General features: G+C 40.5%; 1 protein-coding gene and 1 long non-coding RNA gene across 2 annotated transcripts in view; one reads left to right on the top strand and one right to left on the bottom strand.

Annotated features, from left to right (window-relative positions):
* The window catches only part of RAB11FIP2 (RAB11 family interacting protein 2), a 32,474-nt gene extending 22,081 nt beyond the window's left edge, over nt 1–10,393 (bottom strand). The window contains exon 1 of the mRNA XM_085064732.1: nt 9,785–10,393. Coding sequence (XP_084920858.1) covers nt 9,785–10,137 — 353 coding nt within the window. The 5' untranslated portion in view covers nt 10,138–10,393. The remainder of the gene's footprint in view (nt 1–9,784) is intronic.
* A 3,455-nt stretch (nt 10,394–13,848) lies between these two features.
* Nucleotides 13,849–20,031, top strand: LOC146435116 (uncharacterized). The gene is made up of 3 exons (XR_014853149.1): nt 13,849–14,018; nt 15,983–16,114; nt 19,294–20,031. It is a non-coding gene; the product is annotated as an uncharacterized LOC146435116 (long non-coding RNA).
* Nucleotides 20,032–20,495: the final 464 nt, after the last annotated feature.

Genomic DNA, 20,495 nt, shown 5'->3' with positions numbered 1-20,495 from the left:
AGTCAGGAAAGGAGAAAAATAACCCTCCACTTACTTTCATGAATATATTTTAAAGGTGACAACTGAAATAAAATTTTTAGGCAGAGACTATGTTTTTTGAGTTGAGAAAATACTTCCAAAAGTGACACACTGAAGAAATAACAAAATAATAAAGAGTATTATACCTTCTCTTTTGTTGTTGCTTTGTGATGTTCACAAGATTTTGTGTTTAATACTAAAGCAGAATAACTAAGAAACATCAGTGCTCCTGTTTTCTGGCACTGAAAAACATGAGTCCAGACCAGTAGACCCAGAAGTTCAAATCAGTAGAAGCATAATTAAATCTTTAGGAAAAAAGCTTTTCTTCTGTTGGGAGGTAACTTCATTTATATATTTTAAATGAAACGCAAAACCTGAAATATGTGTCTGAAGAAGACGGATCGTTTTTCCTTTTAGTTAATAACGTTTCACTTCTCTGGTAACTGATTCCAGAAACACTTTAAGTCATCTATAGAGTTGTTAGAGAAAACACACAACAGAACCAAAAGTCAATTTCCTTTGTGCTACATAATATTGAAAAAACTGGAAGACAAGATAGCCTACTTTCTTTAAAACTCTTCTTTAAAAGAAAATATGTTCACATATTCCCTTAAAAAATACAAATACACAGCCATAATGAGCAAGCCTTACTCAGACAGATCCAGTCTGTGCAGATAAAAAACCCCAAACAAAAACCATCCTGAGGCTGAGAAAGTCTACCCATGGCTCCTCAGCCACACACTAAACATATACATAAGTAAAAATAAGGCTCATGAGTGTTTTAAGAGACGTAAATAGCCAGAAAGGACTTCACTTTTTGACATTCAAATTTAATGGCTCAGCCTACACTGTAACAAAACATCCCCCTTTTCCCTCTCCTCACAGATTTCAAACATTAATACTCTATCTCTGATAAAACTGGTGAATTTTTCTATGTTTCTGCCTAGGAATTACCAAAACTTTAAACTGATCCATGACACTTTGTATCTTGTTTTAGAACAACATCAAGACATAAATTCTTAAGCTTTTGTTTTGCTATGGGGAAGAACTTCACTTATTTTAAAAATTTATTTACCTCAGTTATTGGCATTCTTCTCACCAAGCAACAATGTTGTGTCATTACCATCACTCACCTGCAAATGGCAAACCCCCACATACTATCTGGACATTTACCTCTTCTTAAAGAGAAGCACACAACTACCTTGCCTTCACAGTTTCTACATTTCTTTTCAAAGTAGACCTCGAAGAACTTGACATTAGGAGAAAGTTCAGCTGGGAAAACAAAGAAACTCTCCTTTCCCCAGGAAGACAAAAGAAGGTCTTGCTGGAACCAGGTTTGACACTGCTACTGATTCCAACAGAATCATAATCATAAGAGAGTTTAATCATAAACTCTTTTACTCCAGCAAAATTCCACTGGACTTCAGTGGAATTTCTATTTGAATAATGACTGCTGGATCAAATCTTTGTATGAAAGACAGGTATTTAATTTTCATAGGCATTTCAAGAAGGTTTCTTTGTTACCTTGGAGAGTTTATCTTGTTTTAGTTATAATGAAGGTTCCATATGCTTCAGCTCATAACAAGACAATATGAGAAGCAGACTGAAATCATGATTTTCTTCAAATTCAAAGGCAACTAATTACTTTTTTAAACAGATGAGAGCAAACGCAGGCAATGCATTTATGTGGAGCTGCACGTGAACGAGCAACGAAGTCAGTAAATGTTTCTTATTAGAATCTGTTTCGACAACACATGGGCGTGAGCAGCAAATAGGAAAAACAGCACTACACAGGAGAGAAAAAAGAATCGGAAAATGAAGTCCGCTGTTTTCAGATAACAACATTTGGGTCCTAAAACACTAAATTCCACTATACCACTGCCAATTTAAAAAATTGAAATGTATTATAAAAGCTAATAAAACTTGCTATTTTGGTTTTGTTTACAGTACTTTTAGCCACATAAATGCTCCATTTGTCAGGCTGCCATGAGCTTATTCTATAGAAAGCCTGTACAAAGTAGGAAAATAGCCAATAACATACATGAACAAAACAGGGTGGCTTTTATGAGAGCAGATGCCCTTTTACTTAATAACCAAATATTACATCCAGTCTTGCAGACAGTCTTTATTTAAACAGACCTTGTACAAAGTCTGGCAAATTTTCCCAACTTCAAAGGAAGCCCTATTGCCTTCGGAATCACATTCATACTTCTTGCTCTCACCTTCAAATGTTCTGTAGGGCAATGTCCTCCATACACCCTCTAATTTCAACTTTTCCCCTACAGCTTCTATAAGAACAACCCTTGCTTCCTTCTCTCATCTGTTTTTCAGTGTGCTAATGGGCTTTGCCTGTCTTGCACAGGTTTCTGATAATTTTTGCTTTTAAGTATTCTATAAATTGCCACTCTGCATGCTGACAATTTTTTTGAACACGCAAAGAGAAGATCAACGTACAAGCCAAAATAGGAAAATCCTGCTGACCAGGCAGCCCTGAAAAACTAAACTGCTATCTGAAGCAGCACGGCTACTTTCTAACCATGACAAAATTACTTGATTACTTGGCCACACCTACAATTAGGGGTGGAAAAAGCAAACTCTACTAACTTGTGCAGTATTACCAGTAACGAAGCTTCACCTTAGGAAAGACTGAGAGGAAGGGTGAAGGAGAAAACTGAAATAAGCTACTATAAATGAGCAAGTTACAAAACCCAGGCCTGCCTATTCCACTAAAATAGCTAGTGATCTACAAACAGACTTTCAACTGTTTTTTCCTCCCCTCTTCTCATTTGTCCTCCCAATCTACCACGGAATTTGACATTTCCAACTCATCCCTCTCTCTCTCCTTTGAAGAAGCATCACTCCGCCTGTTCTGCTTACCGTGTAACAGCGGGCAGGATGGGCTGACAGCACGGGTAAGAAAAATCACTACCTCATTTCAATTACATTTTCATTACATACTTTAGCAGCCTCCAAAACCACTGGGTAACTTGTCTACCAATTTAAACAGCAATCAAGTGTTCCAGACAGCACATTCAACCTGTGGATGACAGATGATATCCCGACTCTGTCTTCCTGCCAGTGCCAAAGTAGGAAAGTATTGAAGGAATTTTCCCATTTTCCTGCTTCTCAAACACACCACTGCCTTCATTCTACCAGCAATCATCTGTTGAGCCAATCTAGTTTTGCTCTGCTGAAAGCATTAGATTGCACCCAAAGAATTTTGCAAAATCTTTATTTTAATTCACAAATTACGAAGAAATTCTGCAAAAAGAATTGTTGTGATCATCACAGCATCCACCAAAACTTCAGACTTTGATTTTACAGGCAAGAATCAGCATCCTTATCTACACAAGTAATGAGAATTTTCTTTACATGCAGATACTTCTACACTTACCCCTATAAGACCATCAGAATCTCAATGACAGAACATGTCCATGAGCTGTCACAGGAACAAAGCAGATGACTAATGCCAAACTAGATACACTGAAAAACTTGCTTCACAAAACCCCACTAACATAAGTGTCCACAGCTAATTGATAAAAGACAATATCCAAAGCCCAGAACTGTCTGACATTTTCATTTAGCAGCATATGTAATTTGAAAAATGCAGAAGTATGTTTTGTAATAAATCATTCTGATACCATACTGAGACATTGCCCCAAAAGTCAGCAAGAAGGAAAATTTAGACAAGAGGCTAAGCACAGACTACATTGTGTATGAGGGGAATTAAGAAGAAAACAGATTATTTATTAAAATAAGTGATGACACTCACAAAGATGAATACTCTTACTTTCTGGAAGCCAAGTGAAATGAGATATTCAAAGCAGTTTAAAATAAATACTACAGAGTGACATTGTAACACCACAAAACATATGGGAACTGACAGCTATCACAACACCCTCACTACAGGGTTTGCTAACATCAACTGGAATCAATGTCATTAAAGTGGTCTTAGTTTACTTATTATTTTGGCTAAAGACTATGTGTGAATACTTTTATTTTCGAAAAAAAATAACTGAAGGTATGAGAATTAAGCCAGTTCTTTGAGTTGAGTGTGTGTGCGAGCATGTGTGTGTGTGCACAGAAAATGCAGAACCATTTCAATCCAGATGGCACTTAGACTCTGACTCAGAATTATGACTTACTGAGAGGATGTGCATGGATTTGCTGTCAAAATGTAAATGCTGGGAATATTACTAAAGAATTCAAAATATCACTGTAATTCCACAGAGCTACAACTGGCTAAAACTTTGTTTTCTCCCATAACCATCCTTCTCTTCTGTTCCTCACTACTAATATCTCTTCATTTTTTTCTATTTAATGAGTGGTACCACAAAACAACCTGTGTGGAATCTCCAGGCTGCACTTTATTTCTGTGTCTTTAACCATTTTCTCAGTTACTTCTCTTCCTACTTTTGACTTTAGTGGAACTAGGTTTTTCTCTTGCTTTAACCACAATAAAGACATTTTCTGTTACACCCTGCCATTTCCACTACTATTGAAGTTCATCACTTAAAATGCATTTTGCTAGTTTAAACTAAATTTAAGACTAAAAATTAGTAAATGATAGTGTGTTATGTTTTGTAGAAATATTGTTAAAATGGTTCCCACTCATTAACAGGTATTGAGCCCATATATTATCTGTTTACTAGTTGTTTGCTTGTTCATAATTCCACATGCATTTGAAGCCACCTACTCAAGTGCCTCCCTCTTGCTTATGCTGCTACAGATGACAGGACAGAGCAGAGGCAGTTGAAGAGGATGTTCATATCCAAGACAGAGGCTGCCAAGAAGGAATTCACATTAATTTGGAAAAAGCCATACTATTTGCATCTCTTTCAGGAAACTCAGCAGCACTAAAGTGCCTACAACACAGGGATATGGGTCATGGTCAACCATTAGTTCTTTTTGTTTGCTTGCTGAGAAGCTGGTTTTGACTTTTTTATTATCAATATAAGTGGAGAAGTATCTTTAGAAAAGGCCAAGACTCCTTCACTGTATTATGCTCAAGCAAGCATTTTTTTTTAACAAGTGCTGCAATTTGTGTGTGTGTGGAGGGGAGTGTTGTTGAGGTATTATAGACTCCAGGGAGAAGAGGAACTAAATCACAAATAAAAGATGTCTCCTCCAACATTTCCATAAGAAATAATAACTCTACATCACCTGCCTCCTCAAATTTATAGCATTCCAAACAAGTGTTGCATCTTAAATCAGCTGAACATAAAATAAAATAGCCATCCAGGAAAGCTCGTAAAGGAATGGACAATAAATAGAGTGGAATTAGAGAGTAACCAGGATGAAGCAAAAGCTGAGGAAATAAGTAACATCGGGAAAGTTAACAGCAGTTTGTTATTCTAGTGCTGTGGTCATTTAGTCCACAGGTGGAAAAAAATCTAAACACAGTCATTGTGAAAAACAACTGAAAAATACTTCAGCAAACAGGGACATGTCAGCAAATGAGTATTTTTTTTTTATTCCATAGTAATTAAAAAATGTGTTTTGATGCTATGCAATCAGATTATCAGCAGCATTTAGGCAACTAACGATGAACTATAACTGAATTGAAATTATTATTAAAAAGCATATATGCTTTAAAACAGTACATTCATTGATCATAATTTACATTTCAAATGGAAGAGTAGAAGAGGTCTATTTATTTTGCAAGAGCAGACGGAAAAAACTGTCATGTATTTCTCAGTATGAATTTAAAAACCCACGCGATGTTACTACAAAAAGCAAAAGCCATGACAGAAATGTAACGTCTGAAAAATTATGCTAAATACATCTTCATTAAAGCAGTTTTTCCAAAGCTTTTTGAACTGGTAAAAAACCTCAGTAAAATCTTTCAGCATGTGGAGTCCCATTTTCAGTTCTGGAAAAAAGAGCAGAAGTAAAAAGGCCCTGTCCATTTACAGCAGAGATGTCAGACACACAAATTTATGAACTTTCACAGTACAATGGGCATTTTTGCACTAAAGCAGAAAGAAAATGAACTGGGATCCTGCAGATGCTTTGGATGAAGTCTCTGGAAGAGATCTAGTGAGGGACCATCTGAGCCACATCTGGATCTAACCGCTCCAGGAATTTTTACTTTTAAGAATTTGAAAAATCGTCAGTTTCAGAAAGGAAAAGGACATTGCATGATGGTGTGTACAAAATTTTCACTATCAAGTTATAGTTAATAGGCTACTTTGTTTCAGTAAGTCTTGAGCCAGAGCAAGTTTCTTAGAACACAAGACAAATTCTATCATGAGGCCTCTGCCTAAAAACTTTACTGCAGGGAGTATTTGTCTTAAGATGTGACAAGTAACAAAAAAGCTACACAGAAAAAAAAGGATTATTTTTCCCTAGCATAATGTTCCTGAGTCTGCAATGACTTTTGAAATTTATTTCTTCCAAATTACAAAATATTAAATTAAAAAAATATATAAAAAGCCAAATGTCACACATCCCACGGTCTTCCTAGGAATTCAGAATCAGCTGGTAGCCTTCACTTCTCATACCTCCTTACTAAAAAAGCACTAGGGAATTGCTGACAGGGTTCAGCATTGTGCAGAATATTAAATATCTTTTTTGCAATACCCTGGTGACTCTTGAGTCTGTCTCTTACAGCACCATATGTACAGCTGTGTTGGAAAGAGGAAGCTATTAAATATATTAAAAAGTAGAAATATTACCAATAGACACTTCATCAAATAACTGGATCTCATTCATCCCCAAACAAAGCAAGAAATGTTAAGGTTACATCAACATAAGAAAATAACTCTGGATTTAATAACAGCACAAGCCTGTTGAACATATTTGAAAGTAAAAACATTGCTTAATAAAACAGATTAGTGTTTCTGAAACAATGAATGTAGCTTTCAACCATCAGAATGCTTTGGTAACAAAGACATTGGACTTGGTTTTGAAAGGTGCTGGGTGCCTCAGTTCCCACACCACAGTCACGGTTAGAAGGTCTTCGGGTCCAAATATATTACCCTTAGTTTACTGCCAACACAGGACTAGGAATATTTTGTATCAAAAAGGATTTAATAAAGGGAAAAAAAAAGAAAAAGAAGGGCATTTTGTTTGAGATCGAATTCATAAATCTATTCTTGAAAGTTTGCCCTCCTGCACACACGTACAAATATTGCATCTCCAACTAATACTTAAAGGAGACAGCAACAACACACCTGCGTGGAACAAGCGCACACAACCACACAACCACGAAAACTTCTCAAAAACATCTCAACTTAAGAACTCAGAGCTACTTTTTTTTGAAAATGAGTTTTAGGGCGTTTTCGAGGCCTCTAAGCATCTAAAGCCACCAACAGGAAAAGTGGACTTTCAGTGGCTCCTTCACCGTAAGAATTTAAATCGACATTAAGCGAAAACTCACTGCCAAAAATCCCACTTCCCGCCCCGCCGCACTTTTACACTTACATAAGACTTTTACAAGTACGGCTGTTCGGCTCTAGAAGCCTAACACCCATCAACTTTTAATAAGATTTGCAATCTTAAATGCTCAAGTAACTTCTGAAGAAAGGACTTAGGCTGTTGGTAAAAATTTCCCCAAAGGCCCCCATCTTGTGCAGCAGAGCTCGCAGGCAGCGCGCGGCGTTCCCGGGGAGCCGCGGTGATTTCAGCGGTGGTCTGGGAGGAACTGCTTCACGTCTACATAGCAGGAGTTCCTCTCTCACACTTCAGAGGAAGAAATGAGAAAATAAAGAACACTTATGGAGCCCTGCTAAGCATAACTTCCTATAAAAGTACTGCAGATCGGAATGTTTATTTAACTATCACAAGGACGGTGTTACTTAGCCCACTTAAAAATTTCTGGAATAATTTTTGCAAGACTCCAGAACTGCTTTTGCTATAACTGGGGTAAGAGCTTATTTTTTTATCTTCTAGGGAAAAGAGGTTTTGTTACTTACAGTAATACAGGAATAATTTACATATTTTCCTCCGGTTTCTAAATATATATTTCTACAGAGATTTACAGCGTTTACATATGGTAGCATTCCTCCCTCATTCATTCACCTTGTTTTTCACCTTGTTGCTAGGTGTTGCAACTAAGGCAGTTGCCTACTGACTTGCAAGATAATTACAATTAATGATTCAAGAATTTTTAACATGCATGTCTAAAGAGCAGTGGAACTTCTTGAATCAAGTGTTAACAGAAATTAAGACCCTAAGGCTACAGGCAGTACTATGTATTGCATCAAGATAACTGGTTTGTCCCTAAAAAGATAAGCAATTAAAAAGCGTAATACTCCAGACAGATGTGAACCCACAAGAGATTCTGTACAGACTTCTTTCCTATTATATGGCTTGTGAACATAGTGTTTTGCAAAAAATTTAGTTTACAAAAACAAACAAACATCATGGCAAAGAGAGCTTTGACTTGTCTTTGATGCTCTTCAACCTCAGCCACTGCACTTAAGCAGGACCAGGTTTTGAGGTGGTTTCTGCAGAAACCACTGTCTGACCAAGAAGCCCTGCCTGGCACTGCCATATGGATTTCCACCTCCAATTGCCAACGCTGCTGGAGGTTCAGCCCTGCCACAGTCAGAGACAGACAAGCAATGCCAGTCTTTTAGTGGCTTGGATGCCAAGTCCAGCACTTTACCACAGACCCACCATCACTATGGATACCAGACTGTAATTTTAAGAGCTGGGATTTGGGCACTGTAGCCTTTGTACTCTACTGAAGAGACTCTAGAGGAGGAAAGGCACCTGGAGCAGGAACTTCTTAACTGCTGAAGAAAGATCAGTCAGCATTCATAGGCCAACACAGAGCTCGCTTGGAGGTTTCCATGCTGTTCTTAACTCCTGTGGGACAAGCATACCTAAACCAAACGCAAAGCATGGAGTCTTAGGCATGTCTGCAGTACTCCCATACCTACAGTTTAAGTTATACATACACTTTGAGGATAAATTACACTGGTACAAAACACAACACCTTTGTGCAACCATGTCCTGTCTAGGAATTAGAACAACTTTACTAATTTAGTTGAAAAACCCAGAGAATTAGGTAAGTTCAACTTAATAAACTGCTATGATGCCTTTTTTTTTTAATTCCTTTTTTTGCATTCTGGTGCCTGAACTTGCTGGCAAACAGCAATTTTATTTGACAAAGGCTTATGTAGGTACTGATGGAAGCTACCACAAGAGCTGAAATTTCTCTTCAGTCTTCTCAGTCGAGGCCTGCTGTATAGTGCAGCCTGCAGGATCATGACCTAAGATTAATCAGGACCGGCAAAGCACTGTGCTGTTGTGGTAAGCCTTCATTTAGTCACAGTTCATTGACCACTAAAACATAAATATAAAATATTTAAAGACACGTGGTTGCAGCAACTGAAGGAAAACAATTTTAAAGAGAACCACACCAGGTTTCTGGGTATCTGAGTGTCACACATGGTTCAAACTGAGGTAGGGGTTGAATGGGGTATGGCCCTGTGCAGAACAAAGCAAAATGCTTAGAATAACAGACTGTAATGAGTTCATGTTACACACAAGAGTTTGTCCAAAAAGTTAATGTTATTGACAGTCCTTCCCTTTGCAAGGTGACCACTTTGATTACAGTAAACTTCTCTGGAAGAGGTCAGGCTGCAATGACATAACTGTATGGGTTAAGAGATTTGAACACAGAAACTACAAGAGAAACACACCAATGTCATTTCAAAGTATGCACGTTCATAATACAGCTATTATTTCCCACCCTCCCCAAGCACAACTGTCCAAGGATTACAAATTACAACGAAAAAACCCAACCATCACTTACTCTGTTTTCCGCCTTTGCTTGTCTTCAAATATATCGTTCAGACTGATGGCCACCTGTCCCAAAAACCTGTCCAGCCCCACCAGCGACCTGTGCATGACAATCAGGTACAGGATGTATTTCTCTGGATTCTCCTGCATGAGTAACCCAGGCAGCTCGAAGGAGGCCTCTTCTTTCCAGATGGGATCCAGGGTCTTCTCAGCCACCGAGGTGGAGTACTTCTCCTTGCCCAGCTGGATGATGGTGTAGGCATCGTTGCTGCCATTTTTACCTTTTGGCTTCAGACCTTTGGCTTGAAGGACCGTAACTTGCACGTGAGTTGGGAACCACTTCTGGGCTTGCTCTGCCAGCATCATCTTTGAAGACCGCAGCAGCAGCAGCAGCAGCAATAACAAACGCAAAGTCTGTCAGTCCTCGAGTGACTGCGTAAGGGCACTTACGGCGGAGACACCTGTCAGGGGCTCGGCTGGTCCTTCCTCTAGCTCTCCCGGCCGCGGGTGGCCCTCAGGGGCCCGCGGATCCCCCCCTGCAAGGGCAGCCCCACCTGCGGCTCCATGGCCGGGGGCTGCAGCTCCCGCCGCAGGTCCCGCCGCAGCCCCGGCCCCGCCGCCCTCCCGCGCCCGGCCTGGCCCTGCCCGCCGCTGCCGCTGCCGCCGGCCCGGCCCCGCGCCGCCCCCAGGGCATCCCCCGGGCAGGGCCGCTCCGCCGCGGGGCCCCGCAGGCCGGCGGCGGCCTCCCCCTGCTCGTCCCGGCTCGCTGCCGGCGGGGGGCTCGCTGCCGGGCTGCCCTCCCTGCCTCCGTCAGCCCGCCCGTCCCTGCCGCGGCCGCCTCAGCCTCTCGCCGCGCTGCCCCCCCGCCGCCGCCCGGCCTGACGGGCCGGCTCCGCCGCTTCCGCCTTCCCCATGCTGCGGGCGGCGGCGGCGGTCAGAGGGCAGAGGGCAGGGTTCGCCCCCTCCCTCTCGGCGCTCCGCCGCCGTTCCCCGGCCGGCCGGACCGGCGCTGCCCAGCGCACCGAGCGCTCGGCTGCCCGCGGGCAGGGCCGGAGAGGCCGCGGCTCCCCGGGCGTGACGGAGCGCAGGGCTCCCGGGGCCCCCTCCCGGCTGAGATCCCCGGCCCGTTAATTAATGCAGCGCTATTTTTATTTCTAGAGCGGGCAGGGAGCTCTGCGGGAGCTGCGGAGAGGAGGGAGCTGGGATAAATGCGCCTGTTGTTATTATTGTTCAATATGAGGGGCTCGGGGAGCCAGCCGGGATGGTGCTGCTCTGAACCCATCCTGCTGCGAGCCGCCCAGGGAACTTCTTCATTCTCTGTCCCTTCCACCCGACCTGCCAAATCTGCTGGCTTTAAATGGGAGAGTGAAAATTACAAAATGCAAAAACATTAGTGAAAATTAAATTATAAAAGATGCTTTGAGGACACATAATTTTGTTGATGGTGCACTTGGAGACATGCACACCTGTTAAGCAGAGTCACAGGTATTAACGTCGTTTCTACAAAATAAAATAAAGAATTAGGGTTGCAAGGCTGCATATCCATCCTCTGCAAACCATAAAAAGTAGGGAAAGTGGCAGCCAGGTGAGATAATACTTCACCCACCATCATCCCTCACTCATAAGCTCCCAGTCCATCGCTCACAAGTTAGCAACAAACACCTTGGGAGACATTCTTATGCAGCTGAGACCCACAGGAAATTAAAAATTTCATGCTGAAGGCTGTTAGGGAGACTAAAGTATGATGCTGCCCACAATAACTAAGCGAGTTACTGTCGAGAGTCAGAACAAGTTGGGGATCACCAGTCTACACACAGTCATTAGCCTGAGTCCCAGCTCAGGTTATCTCTGTGAACAATTTTAATAAATGCTTCATTGATCAACAGTTTTTGGCTGGCAATGTTAGCTGTCTGCACACTGTGATAGTTAACACAGAGCTGGTGCTTTACTCTTCCACATTGTATCTGATTTTTGTTGATATTGGAAAATAGATGGTCCAGTTGGAAATGGTAATTTTAATAGATGTCCTGGGATAATACTTAGGCAAAAACATGTAAATGGATTATCTAGAGTAGTAATTTTTGAAAGAATTACAAATGGTATGGTTGTCTGCCTTGGTTTGTGATGCTGAGATACTAATGGTCAGTTAAGGCTGCAGGTAAACTCTGGGATAAATCACCATCCCTCTCACCTGAAAACCCCTTCCCCTTCTCTGCAGCTGTCATTCTTCCACATCCTCAGGTGTCTTCCCAAATGTTTCACAGTGAAGCTCCCAGGATGAGCTGCTATGCTTGGGGAAAGAGTAGCAGTATTTTGGGCTGGAAGAGCCCAAAGAATTTGTCAAAGATAGAGAAGGGATTAGGGTGCCACTGTTCTGCAGGAGACTTAGGGCATGGGGGAAAGCCACGGGGTTCTTGTTGGAAAGCAGAAAGACTTCTGTACATCAGAATATTCTGAAATTTATTTTACCGCATATAAATTCTGTTTTAGTAGAATAGTCTTCATTGCACTAAATAGAAACCAAAGCATGATGAATGCATCAAATCAAAACAAGAAATTAATTTTAGGTAGGCAGAATGCATTTATTTAAGAGAAATGTAAGTCCAACATCATGTCTTGCATGCTGTGTCTTAAGAAAAGTTTTGCAGCTTTTTACAACGGGCAGGTTTTGTCCTTTTTCCTTGCATTTTATTGGTATTCTCTAATTTCTTATTTTTGTCACTTTGTAAACAGGAGCTGACTGGAATACATGTGCACACAGCCGAGCAGGAGAAGGTGGAAGAACTTTTATATTGCTGCAGACCATATATCAAGGCAATACCCAATCTGCCTTTCCTGCTTTCAAAATTAAACAGATTATTAGTCCTCTACTCCTTATGTGCAATCTGGCATGTGAGGAGTGTGGAACCTTTCTCCTTTCTCATGTTTCTCCTCTCTGCTCAGCTGGTGGAGCAGGCACTGGGGAGGTGCTCTCTCCACTCCTTCACCCCTGTGCTTGAAGAGAATTCTGCTCAAAGGTGCACCAGATATATTTTATTCCTTCTTATACCCCTCTAGGGTCAAGCTGAAAGCTGGCCTTTTGATTTTGTCCTCTTTGGAGTAGGGTAATTGTCATCTTCTGGAATGTAACGTGGGATGTAAATGACAAAATATCTCAGAGAAATAATGATATCTCCAGCAACACAGTGTCCCCTGGCACTGTGTTAGAGCATTAATCCAGAAATGACTCAGATTTTCATTCACTAAGCCACCGCCACTGCTCAGTGCCTGTATGCACTGTAGGTTTTGCTCATTGCTGTCCATGATTCAGTGATTATTACATTAAAAAATCCATTTTATTTCCTATGCACCATTTTGGTTACAGGACTGTACCATTCCTACAGTACACCATAGATATCCACTGTTGGTATGTAATAAAAATCTTTTAAACTCACTCTTACTGCTGTATTGTGTTTTCTGTTCAAGTCCACTCACTCTGAGGCTGTCCTATCACAAATTTTCTAGCCCTTGGTTTCTTTTAGAGGATTTTGAACTCAAAACATTACATTTGGAGTTTGCATTTAAATGTTACTCCCTTAAATTGTGGTAAAGAGGATTTCTCCCTGTGGATGGTTGGTAGCTGCTGTAGTGTTCTCTACCTTGTCCCTTTTCCCTGTTCTGCCACTGCCTATGTAGCAGTGGAGAAAGCTGAACAAAGCAAGTCCAGAACTCTTGCTGATGAAAAAAAAGCCATCAAAGCTGCAATATCCAGCCTCAGAAAATGGTTTCCATATTTCTGACTTGCAATAGCTGTCTTGTGTTCCTGATGGCTACTCTAACACCCTATCTTCTTGTAGACAGTGATGAGAGTGAGTTTAATAAACAGTTGTTTATCACATAACAACAGTGGATATCTATGGTATATTTAATACAGAACCTTAAAGGTCATGTGTGCCAACTGTTACATGTTCTTCCAGTCATTTCTGACTCAGGAGATTGAGGCTGTTTTTTTTTAAAGAGGGATTTCCAAGAATTATGGTGGATTTTTTTTTCAATTTCAGTAATTTGTAATTCCCTCTCAATTCTCCCTCCTGAGCCTACATTACATCTGATTAAACATGAGCCTTGATATTCTGGCTGCCCTTTCAAATGAAAATGCAAGAAAACCTTTTTGCTGAGACAGTTCCACATTCTGCCTCTCATTTCCAGTTGTGTACTTGCTAAAGAGGATCAGAGCACTTGTGTGTACACTGGTGAAACTGTAGCAGGTAATTTGGTGATTTAATTCCTCTCTGGTTTCTGTTTATAAAGTAGGAAACATTTTGTTGTTTTTTTAGTCAAATGCTATCTCCTCGTTGAAATTATTTGCTGAATAATTCTTAGTTGGCAGATCACAGGCAATGTGTTTGCTCTGAATGTTTCATTGCTGTGAGGAGCAGGCTGGTTTTGTCTAGACATGTGACAAGCTTCTGCCTTCTGCCTTCTGCCTTCCTGACTTTCAGTAGCTGTTGCAATGTCCAGACTGTTTTCTGGAAATACTGTGCAATTCTTAAGACTGAACATCATTGCCTGTTAGCTTTATCTTAGCTGTCAGTGTTTTTTCAATTAGTGACTTCTTCAGGAATTCACTAGAATTAATTGGCTGCAGAAATCAAATAGCTGGGCTCAAACCCACCCTGTGAATTGGAAGGTTTTTCTCAAGCTACTGTTTTTGTCTGCTTTCTTGGTTTGAGAAGAACTCATTATGCTGGAAATATATTGCTGTAATTATTAAAAGCTAGAAGAATATTAATCAAATTTCTTTCCTGACCCCAAGTTTTGCAACCCAAAATGCTCAGAGTTAAGTCACTGTCCCCCTCTGTATGCTTTCTTTTCCCTTTCACATTCACTCCTGCGGAACATCTCCTCAGAAGGAGACCTTTGGCCTCAACACTGGGGCTGAATTTTCTCTGGTAGGTTTTGAAAGCCTTACACACACCTCAGAGGTTCTGAGCTCTCAGGTACTGCCACTGTCATTTCTTCTGTGCTGCTCTCTCCAGTCAGCTCTGGGTTGATCTGCTTGGGATGCAGTTTGTGTCTGCCCTGCCTCACTCTTCACCTGTCTTTCTACCACTGCTGCAATGAACAAGATCATACAAGAAACAGGAAAGGAAATGTGTCTGTGAAGAGGAGAGTGGGGGCTTGAAATAAGTCAAACTCCATAGAATTGTCCATTGTTCTGATAGAAATCCAGTACTTTTCAACAGGAAACCTGGAGTCATGGATGTGGAAGTGCTATGTGCTATCAGACTTCAAATAAATGCCAGGTACCACTAAGAGTGTTGGAAGCATCATCTTTTTTGTTCATTTTTAGCTGAACATGTTTCACAGCCTTTCAACACTTTCATCCATTGTGAAGTTCAAAGAGGCTTAAATGCTGTAAAACAGTCATCAAATACTATAATTAAACTTGCCAGTCACCCAGATTTGACCCAAACTGCCTGTGTCTCAAGATGTTACTCAGCTGTCTGGGTTAGATTTCTTTCCAGCCTTTTAAAAACATGAAAACACCTAGTTCTCAGCAGCTTTTGCACAAAGCATTGTGCTCTTCTGTCAAAGCCTCCCCATCACAAAAACTCCTTGAACACTTCCAACCTGACAGAGCCATGGGACTCACCCTGCCCTACACCAGGTAGAATTCCCACTGCTGTCACTGGGGACAGCACCAGTGACAGGAAACTCTTTTAAAACTAACCTGTAAGGGCTAAATTCACATTTGCCCTTGGCTCTCCTAAAACTTCATGGGAACCTCCAAGTTGACCATTGGAGAAGTATCTGTTCAAAAATCAGAGAAACACAAACTGAGGCTAAAATTGAAGAGTTACATTAGAAATGGAAATTGGCTATATGGCATTTATTTTTAGAGTAAAATATAAACATTCTTTTCTTGTTTCCAGTACATGTCCAATGACTGAAGATCTTCAAGAACTTTTATGCATTGGAAATGAACTTAAGTAATGCAGGGAGAGTCAAGGATAATTTTGTCATCTTTGCAGAGAATAATATTTTTTGTGCTTGACAGAACCTAAGAAACATTAACAACAGAAATAAACATCTTCAAAATTATGACCTCTCTGGTTTCTTAATGAACCAGGAAGAGGAAAAAAAGGAAGATTTTTCTTGTTGTTTGAGTATGAGGTTCCTTCAGAGGTATTTTTCCTGTGTTTAAATAACTCCTGCATTTATTTTCTAGGACATTTATTCTTTATAGGCCTCCAAGGATCTCAAAGGCCATTACCTCACAAATTCTCCAAGTTATCAACTCCCTTAAGGAGAATCTCAGCAAATAGCAGAAAATTATGTCCTAAAAAGAGTTCTTTGTAAGGTAAGTTCTGAACTTCTCTAATTGTTTTCCCTCTCTAGGACTTCAAAGGGCTTTACAGGACCTACATATTCAACATCATTAGGCTGCATTATGAGGACCGACTAAAGGGAATTATTTGCAAGAAGATTAAATTGTTATATTTATATCATTTGTTTGTGCACCATGTTAGCAGTCACAGCCAGCAGGTAAAATACCTACCTACCTCCAAGCATGGTGTACTCCTTTAAATGAGTGACTAAATGAGTCCTCACTGAAGTTTGTTCTGAACTAAAACAACACACTTAAACTTCCTGCTCATTCCCAAGACTTTTTCCCAGGCTTAGCTACCCCCAAAGTCTCTTCCCAGGGATTTTCTTCTACCAGAGGACTGTCCTGTGTCTCTTCTAATGGAATCCACCTGCAGCCCTGAGCCAGCCGTGATTAATCTGCAGTTAACTGCAGGGTCTCAACACTTCCTGCACGTTCATAACAGGAGAATTCTTCCCTGATGACACAAGAAACCCCCAGCCCAACCAACCAACCAACCAACTTAAATAACTTTATATTTTATGTTAAATTATGCTGAGGGAGGGAGGGAGGGAGAGAAAAGGGAGGGAGGGAGGGAGGGAGGGAGGGAGGGGAGGAAGGAAGGAAGGAAGGAAGGAAGGAAGGAAGGAAGGAAGGAAGGAAGGAAGGAAGGAAGGAAGGAAGGAAGGAAGGAAGGAAGGAAGGAAGAAAGATGTGTTTGTTACACTTAGACCTACATATCTCCTTTCAAGCCCTGGCAAACCAAGACATGGATTTTCTAACTCCTCACACCACACATTGAAGCACTCGTATAAAACCCAGAACAATATTTGGTATTTTGGCAGAAGTTTTTTCTCTTGCCAAGCTAGTGAATAATTCAGTTTTTATATCATCTTTCCTCCTAGCAATATCAATTTCAATTTGGCTTCAGCAAGGTCTTAACATAAATATGTGATTAGAGAAGGAATCTAAATTAAATTGCTGTAGTTAAGTTTTATGTGTGTTAAATATATGTACTCCAAGCACTCTTCTCCAGTGTTACTTAAAACCCTTCTTTCTTTCAAGTGTGGTTTATTCTTAGAAAACTCAAGCTGCTACTAGAATTCTGCTCCCAGTAAGACACAAATTAGATAAAAACAACTTCTAGAGAGGAGAGAGCTTGCAGAGCTCTTGCAAGAAGACATGGAGTGCTGCTTAACAGCCTTCTATGCCCTTTTGGTAAGAATTATCCAATAACTAGCATGTAGCAGATAGAATTTCACTTTTCCAAAATATGTGTAGTGCATCTTCTTCCCAACCCCAGAAGTTGGAAGGATTGTGAGGGCTATGGGAATACTGCAGATTTATTTTGGCACTGCCTAGTGCTTCAAGCATCCTGGAAATCAGCACTGGATATGTTCTCATAGTCTGGATGTAAATTAGCCATATGTGCATTAGAGGCATTATTTACAGATTGAATTGTGCAACTAACTATACTTAGGGCCTTAGATAAATTATTTCTATATTGGGTCCAATTTTTGCTGTCATTTACAGTAATATAAATCTGGGATCACTACACTGAAGTCAGTGGGGTAATTACTTTGAATTTTCTCCAGTGTGACAGAGAGCAGAATTTAGTCTCTGATTATTATTTGCAGCTCTGAAGGCCTTTCCTAGGAAATCTACTGAGGCTCTTCTGTCACTTTGTCCACTCTCACTTCAGAATTGTGCTCAGAAAGTGCACCTGCACATGAAAACAAAGCAATACAGGCAGAGTTAGTTGGTTTTGGAGTCTGAGGAAGTAAAGATGAGAACAGTTACCTGGTGTTAAAATCCCCTGTTGCTTTGCTCTTCATATTCCTTTGTCTTTGCTTCCAAAAGTCTGCAACCAGAGCTCTTTCTGGTTCAGCCTCACTAAAAAAATTACCACTAACAGGGTTAAGATATAGACATCACCCTCTGAGCTTCTTCACCACCAGTTTAAATGGTGCTTTCACAAAAGCGAGTTGTCATTACCGCAGAGCTTTCACTGTATCTTCATGGTTTAAATCAAAGGTGCATCCTCGTTTTCTGTTGATGTTTGACAGCATTGCCTGTCTAACTGTGAAAAAGCAGTGAGTGACAGTAAAATCTCTCTACAGAAGTTTTTTTGAAATTCCCATCAGCTAGAAAATTATGAAATCAAAGATGGAGCATGCTAGTCTTAATAGAAAGATAGAGATGCTAACACATCAGCAGTTGTTCTCTAGGAACACTCTTGCTGATGTTGGGCTAAATTTGATTGTCCATTTAAGAACACAGATGTCTCATCATCCAGCAACATAGGATATTGAGGCATACCAATGCTGGATGCAACTTCGTAGCTGTGGTTCAAAAGCTCATGTTAGGGGAGCACACTGGGATACTGGTTATATCTTTTTCAACTCAGTGTTTCTAATGAGAAGAAGATGTCTGAATGTATTTTCTGTAAGTCATAATCATTTGAAAAAATGCATTAGCAGGCACAGGTCTCATAAGTGATTTTAAATCATCTCCATATTTTGTTTTCCTTCAGCTTCTCCTTTGTTTCTTTGCTGCTGCTCAGTCTCATTTTTTTCTCTCCCCATATTACTGTAACAGCATGTCTGCCTTCATTTCCAGTGATAGAAACGCCTATGTGATTAAATGCTTCACTTTGGCAATCAGATATTCTTGCTGTTTAGTTTCTTTATCTAAAGATCTTTTGTGCAGCGTCCTGCCACTACCTGGGTCCTTCCATTGCTAGTGACAATATCAAGAGGTCACAGAAGCTGATAATTGCACCACTGCTGAGTTTGGGCAGCATGGTAATGACTGGAGAGTGCTGACTAAAGAGGCATAAGACTAATATTGCTGTACAAATAACCTTTGCTCAGCAAAACTCACAGGCAGTTGTAAATACTAACTTAAATATCATCCCAGCCAAGATACAACTTCTCAGCGTCGTCCCTGGAATTACGTAAATTGCAGAAACAGAGATTCAGTTCAACATTTAAGTATCCAAGTATCCAGCATATGTTCCTGAAGACTTTTCTATCCAGGGGCAAGCCTGAAATTTTAAGTGTGAGAAAAAAAGGTAAAGAGGCAAAATAAAGATTGGAGCAGTTGGTTTGTGCATGGCACCAGTGGGATTGGATGGAGGAGATTACCTGAGTCCATTTTAATGTGTTCTACAGGAAAGCATGGACGTGGAGGGAATCAGGAAGGAAGGAGGAGGCTGTTCACCAGCCATGCACAGGTGACAGGGCATCCCAGAGCATCATTGCTGTGAAGAGAGAGCTCTTCAGGTAGGTGTTACTGTGGTTCATATGCTGATGTTGGCTTTGCCAGTTCAGCTGAAGAAGACTCACCAGCTCATCTTTGGTCATAGAGGTCAGCATGATTAACACATTTGGCTCACCTTGGAAATCTGCACCCAGCCCACTTCCCAGCTCTGCTTGGTCAAAGAGCCATCCAGTCCTGACTGAAAAGCTTCTGTGGTGAATAAACCACAATCCTTTTGTAGAAGTTTTTCTGATGACTAATTGACCTCACTATTAATTATCCTGTCTGTTTTATCTATAGTCAGAATTTGACCATTTCCAGCTTCTAGGTTTTGATTCATTTTTAAATGTTAAATTATGGAGCCATTACAAATTTTCTCCACATATAAGTATTAATATATTGATCAAGTCTTTTAACCTTTCTTTTGATAAAGTAAACAGATTAGGCTGCAAACATCTCTCCCTACAAGGCAGATATTCCAGATCTTGAAATCATTCTTTTCTGATCTATTTTCAATTTTCCATGGCTTCTTTGAAGTGTGAACACCAAGACTAGTCATGATATTCCAGTAGTTTTCCCACCAGCTCACACACAGCTGTACTTCTTGTGCCAGAATCCCTGGCCCAGTAATTCTGCTGCTAGCTTAGGTTAAGGAAATTCAATCTAGGGTATTAAAACACTTACTATATATTTTCCCTGCATAATTGGAAAGCAGTGAGAGATCAAGCAATGGATCAAATCTGTGGGGGGAAAAAAAAAAATCCAATTCTCAAGTTAATTGTCCTGAAAAGTTTGGAGAAATTTACTGCAGAGATACTCTCCCATAGAGCAATCAAGTGCTGGCTGTAAGTCTGTTTATGCTTTGGACACATCTGTATGGCAGCAGCATAAAGAGTGTGGCATGCTGTTTAATATCTGTCAGGCTTCTTTTTTAAACCACTTAATAAGCATGTATGTAAATTCTACGCAATAAAAAAGTTCTAACAACTAGAACAAGAATAACCTTTTATGTGGTGGCTCCCACCCTTAATCCCAGCTTCTACATGCCAGTTCCTCCCCCCACTTTCACATCCCCATTTCTTGACAGGTGCCAGAATGTTTCAGAATTTTCCTG

The sequence above is a fragment of the Lichenostomus cassidix genome, chromosome 6 (genome assembly GCF_008360975.1).
Source record: "Lichenostomus cassidix isolate B80296 chromosome 6, HeHo_3.0, whole genome shotgun sequence".
Lineage (NCBI taxonomy): Eukaryota > Metazoa > Chordata > Aves > Passeriformes > Meliphagidae > Lichenostomus > Lichenostomus cassidix.
The sequence above is the reverse complement of the archived record's forward strand: the minus strand, read 5'-3'. Positions and strand labels throughout refer to the sequence as shown.